The sequence below is a fragment of the Chlorocebus sabaeus genome, chromosome 24 (genome assembly GCF_047675955.1).
Source record: "Chlorocebus sabaeus isolate Y175 chromosome 24, mChlSab1.0.hap1, whole genome shotgun sequence".
Classification (NCBI taxonomy): Eukaryota; Metazoa; Chordata; class Mammalia; order Primates; family Cercopithecidae; genus Chlorocebus; species Chlorocebus sabaeus.
This window is the reverse complement of record NC_132927.1, coordinates 80,082,437-80,097,221: the sequence shown is the minus strand read 5'-3', so window position 1 is coordinate 80,097,221 and position 14,785 is coordinate 80,082,437. Positions and strand designations below refer to the sequence as shown.

General features: G+C 45.6%; 1 protein-coding gene across 18 annotated transcripts in view; it reads right to left on the bottom strand.

The window, feature by feature from the left end:
- KLC1 (kinesin light chain 1) overlaps positions 1-14,785 on the bottom strand; it is a 71,124-nt gene that overhangs the window by 8,308 nt on the left and 48,031 nt on the right. For 2 of the 18 annotated variants that reach the window (XR_012091097.1, XM_037984607.2), the window contains exons 13-15: positions 13,034-13,171; positions 5,278-5,408; positions 444-510 (exon numbers count right to left, since the gene is read on the bottom strand). Coding sequence is in view for 13 of the 18 variants with exons in the window: in XM_037984607.2 (XP_037840535.1) it covers positions 444-510; positions 5,278-5,408; positions 13,034-13,171 (336 nt within the window). In the remaining 5 variants the exon portion in view is untranslated. Of the gene's footprint in view, positions 1-443; positions 511-5,277; positions 5,409-6,264; positions 6,853-7,454; positions 7,506-13,033; positions 13,196-14,785 lie in introns of those variants that run through there. The other 16 variants (XR_012091096.1, XM_037984605.2, XR_012091098.1 and 13 more) reach the window with 13 other exon arrangements.

The window sequence follows — 14,785 nt, the reverse complement described above, 5'->3', positions numbered from 1 at the left end:
GTGACAACACGTTAGTCATCATGTTAATAAAGTTTTGAATACTTTTAAACTCTGAACAACAGCTTAAGTAGATAATTAATTATTAATAGTTATAAACTTAGGAGAGGCTAAAATCAAACAAACTAATACAAACTAGTAATTGGTCAAGCTTTGACAGTAGTTTAACAGAATAAATTAATTAGGTTACACTATTTTTAAAGACCATTTGAGATCATTAATTAATATTCTGAGAATGCTCACATGTGAACATGCCCATAATGCACAAAACCAGTGGTGAAGCAGAATATTAAACACGACTGTCAAAACTGGCTGTCCAGGAACAAACATGGTGGTGGCCCCAGCCCTCTGCAGGAGCAGGGGCGGAGCAGGGACCGGGCGCAGATCTGCAGACCTGCCAGCGTGGTCTGGGCAGCCTAGGACACAACTCGGGGTAGGCTCCTTACTTGAAAGCGATCTTCAGCAGCCTTGCCACCCACGTTAAGGACATTCAGAGAGCTGGCACGCTTCATGCTGCAACCCGGACACAGACATGCAAGGACAAACGATCAGCACATTGGTCAACCAGCAACAGGAAGCACAAGCAAAGCCCCTCCAAGGCCTCTGTGACACTGGGGCTTCTCGGGACCTTGCCTTCATCTTGCTCGGGTAACGGGAGTCCTGGGTCTTACTCTATTTAGTGCCCAGGAGAAAAGACCACAGCTTCTCTGCATCTTTCACAGCAAAATGCTGCTTTTAAAGTACCATATGCAAACTCAAAGTGTCCTTAGACTTGCACTTTTAAAAAGTGGCTCATGGGGCCGGGCACGGTGGCTCACACCTGTAATGCCAGCACTTTAGGAGGCTGAGGCGGGTGGATCATGAGGTCAGGAGATCGAGATTATCCTGGAGAAAACGGTGAAACCCCACTTCTACTAAAAATACAAAAAATTAGCTGGGCGCGGTGGCGTGTGCCTGTAATTCCAGCTACTTGGGAGGCTGAGGCAGGAAAATCATCTGAACCCAGGAGGCAGAGGTTGCAGTGAGCCAAGATCACGCCACTGCACTCCAGCCTGGGCAAAAGTGAGACTCCATCTACCAAAACAAACAAAAGAAAAGCCAGGCGCGGTGGCTCACGCCTGTAATCCCAGCACTTTGGGAGACTGAGGCGGGTGGATCATTTGAGGCCCAGAGTTCACAACCAGCCTGGGCAACATGGTGAAACCCTGTCTCTACTAAAAATGCAAAAAATTAGCCAGGCGTGGTGGCACACACTGTCATCCCAGCTACTCTGGAGGCTGAGGCACAAGATTCACTTGCACCCAGGAGGCAGAGGTTGCAGTGAGCCGAGATCGCACCACTGTACTCCAGCCTGGGCGACAGAGCAAGACTGTGTCTCAGAAAAAAAAAAAGGTGAACCATCTGGGAGCAGAGGCTCTGCCTTCAGTCTGATGGTTTTCAGGGAGGGCGCTCAAGGGATCATGTCAGACTCATCACCATTAAGGGATCATGAAGAGACACTCAAAACTCACTACTAAAAGAAGATGCATAAATATACTATTTTTTATCTTTCTATATTAATAGCAGGGAAATCAACTTTATTGTTAGTAAAATAAACTCTGAAGCCAGTATTTCTCTACTTAGAAACCAAAATTAAAGTCATGGCTCTCCATTTAAAGAAATACAGGAATTTATACATATATTTACTTTTCCTCCCATCTGATGTATTTAAAATGCTTGATGAAATAGCCTATAAATTATCTATATCCCAGTCATAAAATGACTATCATTGTTCACCGCCACCATGGATGGCTTTGAACATAAACTCACCTGAAGTTTGAAAGCTAAAGCAACCGATACTGAGGGTTACTTAAATTCTGAACGTGAACTGCATGCAACATGGACAGTGAACATGAGCACAGCAGTTCCTGGGCAAGCCAAGGATGGTGGCTACGAGGCTGAGGCACAGCCTTGAAGGGTGACAGGGACAGCCTCACAAAGGACACTGGGATGGGGCTGAAAGCCCAGGACACCCGCCCGTGTGTCAGCAGTGCTGTGAGCACAGCGCCTGGCACATGGTAGCTACTCAGCCAGCCCCTGCTGAACAACTGCACCAAAAAACCTAAATTTCCTTATCCCCAAGCAAAACTCACCCCCAAAATGTCCCAACCAGGACAAAACAAAAACATCCCAATGAAGCCCGCAACAGACATTGCCGGAGTCCTAAACAGGCTTTTCTCTACCTAGAACCATTCAAGAACCAAGTATAAAATCAAACCAAATCACAAGTAAATTATGATCTGACATAATTATTCTTGCTATAAAGTGGCCATTAACTTTTTTTTTGAGACGAAGTTTCACTCCATCGCCCAGGCTGAAATGCAGTGGTATGTGATCTTGGCTCACTGCAACCTCTGCCCCACTGGGTTCAAGCGATTCTCCTGCCTCAGCCTCCTGAATAGCAGGGACCACAGGCATGCGCCACCCGGCCCGGCTAATTTTTACATTTTTAGTAGAGACGGGGTTTTGCCATGTTGGCCGGGCTGGTCTCAAACTTCTGATCTCAAGTGATCCGCCCACCTTGGTCTCCCAAAGTGCTGGGATAACAGGCATGAGCCACCGCACCCAGCTGCTATTAACTCTTTTTAAAAGAGCTACACAACCTTCCCTCAAACCCTTTTACGAAACGAAAGAACTCAAATCCTCAACGTCTCTTCCTACCACTCTTGCCAACTGCCTTGTTTGAACACATGGCATTCCAAACCTTTCAGTACAATAACTGTTAGGAGTCAGCCAAACAGCAAGCTGCTAACACCCTGGTCCTGCTACGTCCAGCTCAGCGATTCTCAAAAAGCGGCCCCGGGTCAGCAGCCCCAGCACCGTGGGAACTTGTGTGAAACACAAATTCTGAGGATCAGGGACTCAGGAATTAGAAACTCAGGGGTGGGGCCTCACAGTCTCCGTCTGAAAAAACCCTCCAAAAGATGTCTGAGACTACTGTCTAGTTAATAAAAACAGTCACTCTTATTTGGAAAGATTATTCAGTTGTATGCATTTTACAGGATGCAATTTCCAAAGTCATGTAGAAAACGTTAGTCCGTGCAAGCGTGCATCTATATCACATGGTTCAGGCTGGCAGAGCTGTAGCCCCGTAAACACTGACCACAGTTCTAACCCTGGGGGCTGGTCACACACTGTTATATTTTTATCATGGCAAAGACAGAAACATGAAAAAACAGAACAACTCTGAGAGCTATCATGTGGGAGTGTGGTCCAACTTACAACACTCAGCACCAGAACTGGACTCTGCACTTAAAAGGCTTCAAAACTTAAGAACCTCAAACAATGAGTGTGTTCCCCTCCAGGAATTAATGTCCAGAATGCTCTCTCTGGGCATCATGTAATTCCTGGAGGGGACCTAAGAGCCGCTGCGTGACTCATCATATCATTCCAAGGAAGGGACACCAAGCAGTCACGCAGCCTGCTCAGACCCTCTCAATGCTGTAAGAAGAAACGTGTCATCTCAAAATTCATCGAGAGGCAGGTAGTAACCTATCATTTTGGTTCTGGAAATCTGTAAGCATTTTAAAATAAGATCACTATTCCAAAGGCAATTTAGAATCTATTCCCCCCAAATAAGAGTTCATTTGTTTCATCGTAAGCAATTTGCTACTAAATCCCCATAAACTTCCAGAAGTCCAGTCTTCAAATCCTGGGATCTTCCAGGGAGTTTTCAGAATGAACATCTGTGGGGCTCCTAAAACTCCCTCTCCAGAAATGGGCTGGAAAACAGTTGTGAGAAGCTCCTTACAAAAGTCACGTCACTCCTCTTGCCTCAGGCCTGCACCTCTCTCACAGCCATGAAGAGAAGTCTCCCTCCACAACAGAGACTCCCACAGGGACACCAAGCAGACAAGAGGTGAGCCCTACCACCAAGGGGCTGGGCCATCTCTGGCCAATCCGCACCCTGGCCGTGTGGCAGCAGGTCTAAGGGCTTAGGTCATCAGGGATACTGAGAGGGATGAAAAAGTGGACATATTTTTTAAAAAATAGCTTTTAAAAGACAAAATAGGCCAGATGTGGTGGCTCACGCCTGTAATCCCAGCAATTTGGGAGGCTAATGTGGGAGGATCACCTGAGGTCAGGAGTTTGAGACCAGCCTGGCTAACATGGTGAAACCCCGTTTCTACTAAAAATACAAAAAATTAGCCGGGTGTAGTGGCGCATGCCTGTAATCCCAGCTACTCAGGAGGCTGAGGCAGGAGAATTGCTTGAACCCAGGAGGCGGAGGTTGCAGTGAGTCAAGATCGCGCCATTGCACTCCAGCTTGGGGAACAAGAACAAAACTCCGTCTCAAAAAAAAAAAAAAAAAGGCAAAGTAACAAAACAACTGATGAGGCACATAACTTTAATATTTCCAATATGTTCTCCAGAAAAACTCGGTTTCACCATCCTGAGGTGATCAGACTTCTTACAGAACTTAAAGTGGGATCACTTGTAAAATAGTTTTACTAGGAATCAATCTCTAAAAAGTCAGTACCATTTAGGAAGTCAGAGTTACACAGAATGGCTGGCAAAAGCCTGCCTCATGAGAAATATGCCCAAGCCAGGAGCAGCTGCCCAGAGTGACGCTGGACAGTGCAGCAGGGGTAATCTGTCAACTTTGTGCACCATGTTAAAAACAAAGGATATCTTAAGAACCAAATTCCTTTGACAACTTAAATGTTATTTTTCTAAAGACTCTAAGACTCATGACTCAAACCTTTTTTTAAACATATGAAAAGCCTAAGGTTTTGAAAATCTTATAATAAAGTCTTAAAAGTTCTGATCCTATTTGAAACCATTTTTCTCCCTATTATAATACTATATGAGATTTAATATAGTTGTAGCTAACATCTGATTTATTTAAAAGATTAAAAATTTTAAAGAATTTAAACTAATGCTAATTTTAAAAACAATGCGTATCTAAAGTAAACAAGTTCAAAATGCTCAATGTTTTAATATAAATTTCCACATTTCATTGCTAAGGCTTTCTTAGAACATGTGACAGAATTTTAAGATTCCATAAATTTCTTTTAAAGGTATGAGCACTTCAGCCACTAACAGGAAGTTACCCAATTATTTCTCAGCCTGTCCTGGGAAAAACCTAGGTGGCAACTATGAAACCCTTCCATTGTGAGAATACGGGAACCAACTGGAGTGTCTTTCCTGACGTCTGTGGGTGAGGAAGGCTGCGCTAGGAAGAGAAGCAGCCCAGTGGCCGGCGTGCACGGGAGTCGGAGAGCTGGAAGAGATAGTTACCCGGGGTTCTTTGGCTCACTCTCTCGTGAACTTCCTCCCTTCAGCTTCCTAACCAGCTTCTCACTGCTGCGTCTAATGGAAGCCCGGAGTTTGCTAAAGGAATCACTGCGTTTTAAAGATCCAGTGCCATCCTGAAAAAAACGTGAACAAACGTGAAGCTGCAGGTGGTTCTCCCTCCCTCCCACAAGAGCCACACTGGGTGCAAATAAGAGCGCCACCACGGTCACCCTGCTCGCCAGCAGCTCACTGCTGACAGAGTCTTGCAGAAACCACCAATTACCACGTACGTAAACATACTTTTAACTAAACATTATCCACTTTTAATTTCATTAAAGATAATCCAATGATCATGAAAACCTTTGACATAAGGAAGCTCATTCAAACAAAAGTGATCGCATCCCAAAAGCAATATGAATCCTACTGCTATTCTGAGACAAAAGCCGACACACAGTCTCAAGAAAATTAAAGCAGCTTCTAGGAATATTATCAAAATCGACTTCCACATTTAACAGATATGTAAGCATCTGGTCCAGGTAACACAGTAGAGGACCCAAACCATTTGGATCTGACAGACGCTCTTCCTTTTAACAGTTTCGTCTAAATGCAATAGTTGGAGGTGCTGTTTCCTTCAGTAAATTTTACAGAACTATTTCCTTAAATGTTAACTATAAAGGTGGTTGGAAAATTAAATAAAATGCTCATTCTATACAAATAACTAAAAATCCTCAGACAACCTTGTAGGGAGGAGAGTGCCCAGCTCTCATCTTAATTGATTCAGGTATTAATAAGTGAAATACTTGGCAGTATCTGAACATGAAAATAAAAAACACAGTGAAGAAACTGTGCAGACAGCAGCATTTCTTCTTGGAAGGAATTCCTTGGTGTGATGAACTGTCACCCCATGACCCCTAGCAGCTCTGCCATGTGGCGTTTCATGGATAAAGAGTGAGAGAAGTTCTACCAAGCAGACAGACACCAAGACACAGGTCAGTCGGAGTGAGTTTATTAGAAGTTAGAAAGACACAAATACACAAATCACTGAGCACTTCAAGATTAGTAGAGAAAAGCAGAATGCCCGAATTCCACACACAGACTACACAGCAAATGCTACTGGGGCGTATCCTAGGGAGACCCGGAGTCCGAGCAGGAACCCCAGGGCTCTAAGTACCATGAAGCACGTGCGGCACATGCCTTGCTCTAAGGCTTAGTTACGTCAACAGGTCACCGTCATGCCATTGCAACAACACCTTGTGTGACACTTAACTACCTGTTATCAGAGTGAACAGCTAATCGCTCTTAATTTTTAAACTCGTGTATTACACAGTAAATGAATTTTATTAATACAATTTATATTACTAAGTACATATCTGGCAAAGCTACATGTATACAGAAATCAGGAACCCCCCAAAAAGGACAGCAGCACCGAAAGGAATGGCCAGTTCACAGAGAGGTGCAGCTCTGACAAGATCCTAGGGGGCTGCTAGACACAGCGGGCAGCACTGGAGAGAGAAGGGAAGCTGCGGGAGACGCCACCCGTCATGCAGGAGACAGTGTGAGAGTCACGGGCGGCTAGGCCTGTCAGACAGAAAGGAGAGAGAAAACCCACGTGAAACCGCGGCGAGGAAAGGCAGCAGGCTCTGCGTGGCGCGGCCTGGCTTACAGTATTTCTAGGTCACAAGTCTCAACAGCCTTCTGAGTGGCTTTAGGACTGGGATGACCTTCTGCCTGCTTCTACCAGCCCAGCATAAAGCAGGTGCTGGGCCTCGTGGTGCATTTCATAGAATTCAGACTGGTCCATTCCCAATGGTCAGCAAGTAAATTTCAACACTTTAAGAGTAAAGATTGGCAATGTATTAGAAATCTCCTTGACACTTAGTGTAAAAGGCTTTACAAGTAACTGTACGTAAGGAGATTATGCAATGAGAAACATAGGGACCAAAATAAAGGCTATAGGTATGACTTTCATTCTCTTAAAAACACATTTTAGACATTTCAGAAACTTTAGGAAACCACGGACTTTAAAAGTCTACAGCCCATTTTAAACATGCAGTTGATAATCCAAAAGAAAATTAATTTCCACAGGCAGCAATGCGTCCTGGGTCCTGCCAGATTGGAAAGCCGACGTCTCGACAGAAGCACCAGACAGCAGGGCCTGCGCCCCGCCCGCTCGGACTCACCATGGGACGCTGAGCAAGTCATTTAACCAGCCCGAGCTTCATTTTTCTCATCTTTAAAATGGAAAAATAACACTTGTTACCAACACCTCAAAAATGCTGGGAGGACAAGAAAACATAAGTTTTTGCTGCTCTTTAGAAAAAGGATGCTAAAATGCTAACACAGCGTCATCAACAGTGCAGCCCTTGCTGTTCATTTCAAAACTCAGTGCTACACTACAGTAGTGTTATTATAATACACCTGAACTAAATACTTGGCAGAACACAGAAGATTCATTTCACTCAGATTCAAAAGTATTTCATGTGACACACACACACACGCTTGCTCATGCTCTCTCTCTCTCTCCCCTCACTCTGCAGCTGCTGGAGTAGCAAGCTGACAACTGACAGCTGGGAAATGGGCCCAGGAGTCCCAGAATTGGGGTCCGGCCCAGCTGCCTCCTCCTCCCTGAGCCTCTGCAGACCCAGACCAACACCTGGAGTTGGCAATGGAGCGGGTCTGCCCCACTCTGGGTCAGTCGCCCAGGCTGGAGTGCAGTGGCCTGATCTTGGCTCACTGCAAGCTCCGCCTCCTGGGTTCACGCCACCTGAGGACCTTGGCTGTGAGAACCAGGGGGAAGGCCGGCGGCTGCCCTGGCCCAGGCAGATTTCCATTCAACTGGACTTCAGGGCCTGGGAGGATTCACTGCATTCTAACAGCTTAAGAAACTGTCTACCTCTTTATATTGCTGGGAAAGAATATTCACATTACAAAAGTGGGTTATCTGAGCAGGATTAAAAGGATAATGTGTTCACAGTTTAAAAATATGCAGTCATCATTATTATCTATATACAGTGGGATTTCAGATAATTTGGTGCTTTTTACATTTATTTATTTTTGGCATATTCTAGTTGTCTTACTAGTGTAATCTGAGACAGAGTCTGGTTCTGTCGCCCAGGCTGGAGTGCAGTGGCATGATCTTGGCTCAGTGCAGCCTCCACCTACTGGGTTCAAGCAATTTCCTGCCTCAGCCTCCTGAGTAGCTGGGATTACAGGCATGCGCGGCCATGCCTGACTGATTTTTGTTTTTTTCGTACAGAGGAGTTTTCACCATATTGGCCAGGCTGGTCTCGAACTCCTGACCTCAAGTGATCCGCCTGCCTCGGCCTCCCAAAGCCCTGGGATTACAGCCATGAACCACCGTGCCCAGCCCTTAGTGTAATTTTTAAAAAATAGAAATTCATCTATTTCTAACAATATATTCCATTCCCCAATAATCCTAGGTAAGAATTTAGTGTATTTGAAACGTGTAGAAATCTTAACATGGGAGCAGTGCGAAAAGAATGGCAAGACGGAGAGAGGCTGCTTCAAAAGGCCCCAGCAGAGCTGGTGACCTGCAGACAGACAAAGGTGGTGCAGCTGGGAGGCGGACCTCAGGCTCCACCTGGGGTGGCTCTGTGTGTCTCATGGGACCGCTGTAAAGTCAACTGGGTAATGATGAAACAGCCCAAGGGACTCCCACATTCCAACAGGGACCTGGTGCTAGTGGCTGACACATGCAAATCACACCACGAACATGAAGCCTCACGGACAGCAGTTATAAGAGGACCAGTTTTATCCAGAAAAGGATTTGTGTGCACAAAACAGCTGCACTTTCAGAGGCAAGACCATGAGAGAGAGCCAACTGAGGCTCACGGTGACAGCGGCTTCCAGACCTGCATGTGTCACACGAAACGAGGTCACAGAAGTGCCGCTGTCAAGTAGTTTAATCACAGTCCCTACAGTGTGTACCTAAAGGAGAGAACTGTCCTTCCCTGGACAAACCACCCACCAAGTCGAGACTTCGATCCAGACACTCCCTGCACATTACCAGCATCTGTCACCACCTGCTTTCCTTCTCAGTTCTGTGTGACACCAACGCCCAGGGGACGATTATCATTAATCAGTTTGTCCTTTCTCTGACCACATAACTCTGTTTTAAATGTTACTTATGAATATTTTGAAAAACTGGGTCCAATATCTGGTGTATGTGGTTATTATAACTTAATCAAAAGCTGTCACATTCATTCCTGGCAGTCACTTCTGCTGAAGCTATGACTTCCCAACAGGGAGCACAATGTTTTTCCCTATGGTAGTAGTTTTCAAACTTTTAAAAAGTATTAAAATGCCTTTTAGGCTGATGCAGGAGAATCGCCAGAACCCGGAAAGCAGTGAGCGGAGATTGCGTCACCTAACTCCAGCCTGGGTGACCTCCGTCTCAAATATATATATATATATATATATATATATAAATATATAAATAAAATTGAAATCACATTTTCTCACTACAAATATATAACAACTTATTCTAATAAATGAAACAAGAACAATAAAGCTACCTTTATAAAATCCAAAAATTTGAAATCTGAAGTTATAGGTAATAGGGATAGTTGTTTTCTTTTTTTGAGACAGTCTTGCTCTGTCACCCAGGCTGGAGTGCGGTGGTGCGATCTCGGTTCACTGCAACCTCTGCCTCCAGGGTTCAATTCCCCTGCCTCAGCCTCCCAAGTAGCTGGGATTACAGGCGCCTGCTACCATGCCTGGCTAATTTTTGCATTTTTAGTAGAGACAGAGTCTCCCCATGTTGGCCAGGCTGGTCTCAAACTACTGACCTCAAGCAATCCACCAGCCCTGGCCTTCCAAAGTGGTGGGATTACAGGCATGAGCCACGGCACCCAGCCACAGGTATAGTCTTTTTTTTTTTTGAGACGGAGTCTCGTTCTGTCACCCAGGCTGGAGTGCCGTGGCGCAATCTCAGCTCACTGTAAGCTCCGCCTCCCGGGTTCACGCCATTCTTCTGCCTCAGCCTCCTGAGTAGTTGGGACCACAGGTGCCCGCCACCACACCTGGCTAATTTTTTGTATTTTTAGTAGAGACGGGGTTTCACCTTGTTAGCCAGGATAGTCTCGATCTCCTGACCACCCACCTCAGCCTCCCAAAGTGCTGGGATTACAGGCAGGAGCCACCGCGCCCGGCAAGGTATAGCCTTAACATTTACCACAACACCTGATGTATTTGTCTATTTTAACTTAATTGCATAATACTGAAAAAAATCTTGATGTACACAAATAAGTGACTACAGTGGTAACAGTTTGCTTTGCAATCTCAGGGAAATCTTCACTTAAACAGCAACAGCATGATCAACTTTGTTCTAACATCCGTATAAAGACAAACTAATGTGCTGACCTGCACTGTGTTAATATCTAAATCAAACAACATTTAATATGGGCCCCTTTTATTGTCTCTAATTATCCCTCAATAAAGTTGACTAAAAATTAATACCTGTGTGCATACTGCCCTCACTACCTTTTAAAAAATAAGTCAGTGATTTATGCCTGTAATCCTAGCACTTTGGGAGGCTGAGGCAGGCAGATCACGAGCTCAGGAGTTAAGAGACCAGCCTGGCTAACATGGTGAAACCCCGTCTCTACTAAAAATAAAACAATTAGCCAGGCATGGTGGCGCATGCCTGTAATTCGAGCTACTCAAGAGGCTGAAGCAAGAGAATTGCTTAAACCAGGAGGCAGAGGTTGCAGTGAGCCAAGACAGCACCGCTGCACTCCAGCCTGGGCAACAGAGCGAGACTCTGTCTCGGGGGGAAGAAAAGAAAATCACAAGTTGATCGAGTTCAGCATTCTGCCTTCTCAGAACCTTAAGAGTTGTGGGGAGATCGGGTTGGGGGCAAGGTCTTCCTGTGAAGACTCTGAGGCAGCCTCAGCCGGCCCACCCAGTGAATTCACTCACTTTATCTAAGACTCCATCTGAAGACGGGGCTGCCTCCATGCGCAAAGTGAGTTTAGGAACCACTGCACTGGACAATTTAAAACTCAGATTGTTTTGGTAGATCACCCATGGCCAACGCATCCTGGGATGAATTCCATCGAAGCTGCAGAGCTACCAAGTATACTGCTCACGAAAGGGACACACCGGAAACAGCCTGCGCACGGCCAATGTAATCAGGTGTCCAGAGCGAGAAAGGAAGCGTGGAGGGAGGAAATCAGCAGGCACGCGGAGGGGCAGCTGCTTCATCCACAGCAGCGACACTTCCAGCCCACGGGCCTGACGGGGACACCTGCACTCGAATCCGCTGCAGGGGACACGTGACGAGGACACCTGCACATGAACCCGCTGCAGTGCACACGAGCAGTTCTCCTTCCTCTCCGAGTCCATCTTTAAGATGGTAACAGAGCTCTGAATTGTCACAATTTTATCATCAGATGATTTCATGTCAACATGGACCTAGAAATACTGTCTCAAGAGAAACCTCCTCCAGAACTTCATTCAAGAGTATCACAATCTGCACCCTGGCTCCTAGTGCCTAGATAAAGGACTTCCCTTCTATACGAAGCATGCAGGTACGACAGCAACCAAGAGAAGAGTACAGTACACAGTTCTGACAGAATGCGGGCGACAGGGAGGCCTGCGGGCCAGGATTTGTTTTAGACTACTGCCCCACTGGGGCTGAGTGGGCAAAGCTGATGCTGATTGGTTGTCTTGGCACAGAAAAAAAACCAAAGCAAGAAAGCTGCCAGATAAAGACAGTCAAAGAGAATGTTCTCCCTCAAATTTTGCTACTAACATTTTTTATAAAATATTTATTTAGAATGCTAGCTCCTACCAAATTGCTACAGCTATAGAAAATCCTTAAAGAATAAAAGGATTTACATTCTAAGAAAGCCCAAAACTACAATTTGGCAGAACATGTGTAGAATTATAACTAATCAAAATGCACTATGGCAACTTCAAAAAACCAACTGTGCCCCTAGATGAGTCAAATGCCGCCTTCAACTCTCCCTGACAAAAGCAAAATACCAAAGACACCAGCTTGTGTATTAAAAAAAAAATCCATGTGCTAAAAAATTCACTGGAGAAAAAATGTCCAGAAGGCCACACGGTCTTTGGCAACCACTGGATAAACAGCAGTGGTGAGGAATTTCCAGGGGCAAACCAGTAAAACCTAGAGGGGCCCTGTGCAGCCTCTCAGGCACATGGGGGCTGGCAACCATGAAGAGCCCCAAAGATCTGGACACCCTCTCAGGTGAAATGCAGGACGCTCAGGACTGAGGCAGGACATCAAGAGAGCAGCCACCTAAGCTCTTGGTTCTGACCTGTTTTCTAAAAACAAATTCTACTTACACAGCATCTCCCTTTAAAGCATTTCAACTCATTCTAACAAAATCTAGAGCAGCCTGGTCAGTGAAGTTAGGCGCACTGGAGTTAGCAATGAAATGGGTGAGTTAAAGAAGCGAGTTAGTTACCTGCCACACTGATCCTGATATTAAAATGAAACCAGATAGGGATCATGCTTTAAACAGCCAGGACACTCAATCAGCATTTAAGTGCTCAAAGTTAAGCCAAACAGCTTTCATGGATTCCTGAGAAGAAAATTACCACTTTAAATAACAGACTTAAGTATTAGCAGAAGTAAAGAACTTACAGAAAGCTTAATTGGCACTTAATTTGACAAAAGCAGAAGGTCTAGCACATGAGACAGGAGGAAGGCCTGGCAAGCGCCACGTGGGGGCGCCTCCCGGAGCACGTGCCCGCTGTGTACTGTACTTACCCCGTTCCACTCTACGCTCATACTCACTTCCTCCCCTCCGTCAGGGCCACTCTCGTACTTGACCACGTCCACGTTGAGGCTCTCACGGCTCCTGCGCTTCTCCATGTTCTCAGGGTCATTGAGCACTTCCGCCACCCTCTGTTTGTGAACATTGTCAAGACCCTGTGAGCCAGGCAAGGGAAAATGGTTGGACCCATTAGCACTTCAGATTTTCTTAAGTATTTCTGAGATACTTGGCTAAAAAAAAAAATACCAGTTCTTAATCACTGGAGGGAAAAAAACTGGAACAGTGGTTCCTCGGAGCGGGTGAGGGTGGAGACAGGAAACTGGAGAGAAACACAAAGGAACCCTTGGGGAACAGTGACGGGGCTTGGGTTGCACAGGGTGTGTGTCCATGTTCAATCATTCTGCGTCTGTATCTAGGACTGGAACAGCTGGGCCATGTGGTTTTCTGAGTTTAACTTTTAGACAAGCCATCAAACTTCTCCAGTGCCTGCACCCTTTTACATTCCCACCAGCAAGAAGACATGAGGGTTCCAGCCTCTCCACATCCTCACCAACACCTGTTATTCTCCATTTGTTCTCTTTTTTATTATAGCCAGTCTAGTGGGGATGAGGTAGTATCTCACTGTGATTTCAGTTACTATTTCTATAATGACTAAAGATGTTGAGTGTCTTTTCATGTGATTGTTGGCCATCTGTCTATCATCTTCAGTAAAATGTCTATTCAGGTCCTGTGCTCATTTTTTAATTGGGTTGCCTTTTTTTCTGGATACCAAAACCTTATGAGATACATCATTTGCAAATATCTTCCCCCATTGCATGGGTGTCCTTTCACTTTTTCTTTTTATTTTTTTCCTTTGAGACAGGGTCTCTCTCTGTTGCCCAGACTGGAGTGCAGTGGTATCATCTAAGCTCACTGTAACCTCCACCTCCCGGGTTCAAGCGATCCTCCCACCTCAGACTACCAAATAGCTGGGACCACAGGCATGGGCCAACACACTTGGCTAATTTTTTAAAAAAATTTTTGTAGAGACACAGTATCACTATGTTGCCCAGACTGGTTTCGAACTCCTGAGCTCAAGGGATTCCCCCCACCTCAGCCTGCCAAAGTGCAGGAATTACAGGTGCTCACCACCACGCCCAGCCCCTTTCACTTTCTTGATGATGTCCTTAGATGCACAATAGTTTTTAACTTTGGTGAATCCAACAGATCTAGTTACCTAGTTTTTATTTTGCTGTTCACGCTTTTGGGGTCATATTCATGTTATTTTATTTTATTTTAATTTACTTTTTGAGACGGAGTCTCAGTCTGTTGCCCAGGCTGGAGTGCAGTGGCATGATCTTGGCTCACTGCAACATCTGCCTCCTGAGTTCAAGCAACTCTCCTGCCTCAGCCTCCCAAGTAGCTGGGACTACAGGCTTGTGCCACTGCAGTGTATTTTCAGTAGAGATGGGGTTTTGCCATGCTAGCCAGGCTGGTCTCAAACTCCTGACCACAGGTGATCTGCCCACGTTGGCCTTCCAAAGTGCTGGGATTCAGGTGTGAGCCACTGCGCCCAGTCTCACGCCTTTGTGGGTTTTTTTGCTTTTTTTTTGTTTTTTTTTCAATTGGGACAGAGTCTCATTCTGTCACCCAGGCGGCTGGAGTGCAGTGGCGTGATCTCGGCTCGCTGCAGCCTCCACCTCCCAGGTTCAAGCGATTCTGCTGTCTCAGCCTCCCGAGTAGCTGGGATTACAGGATTACAGGCA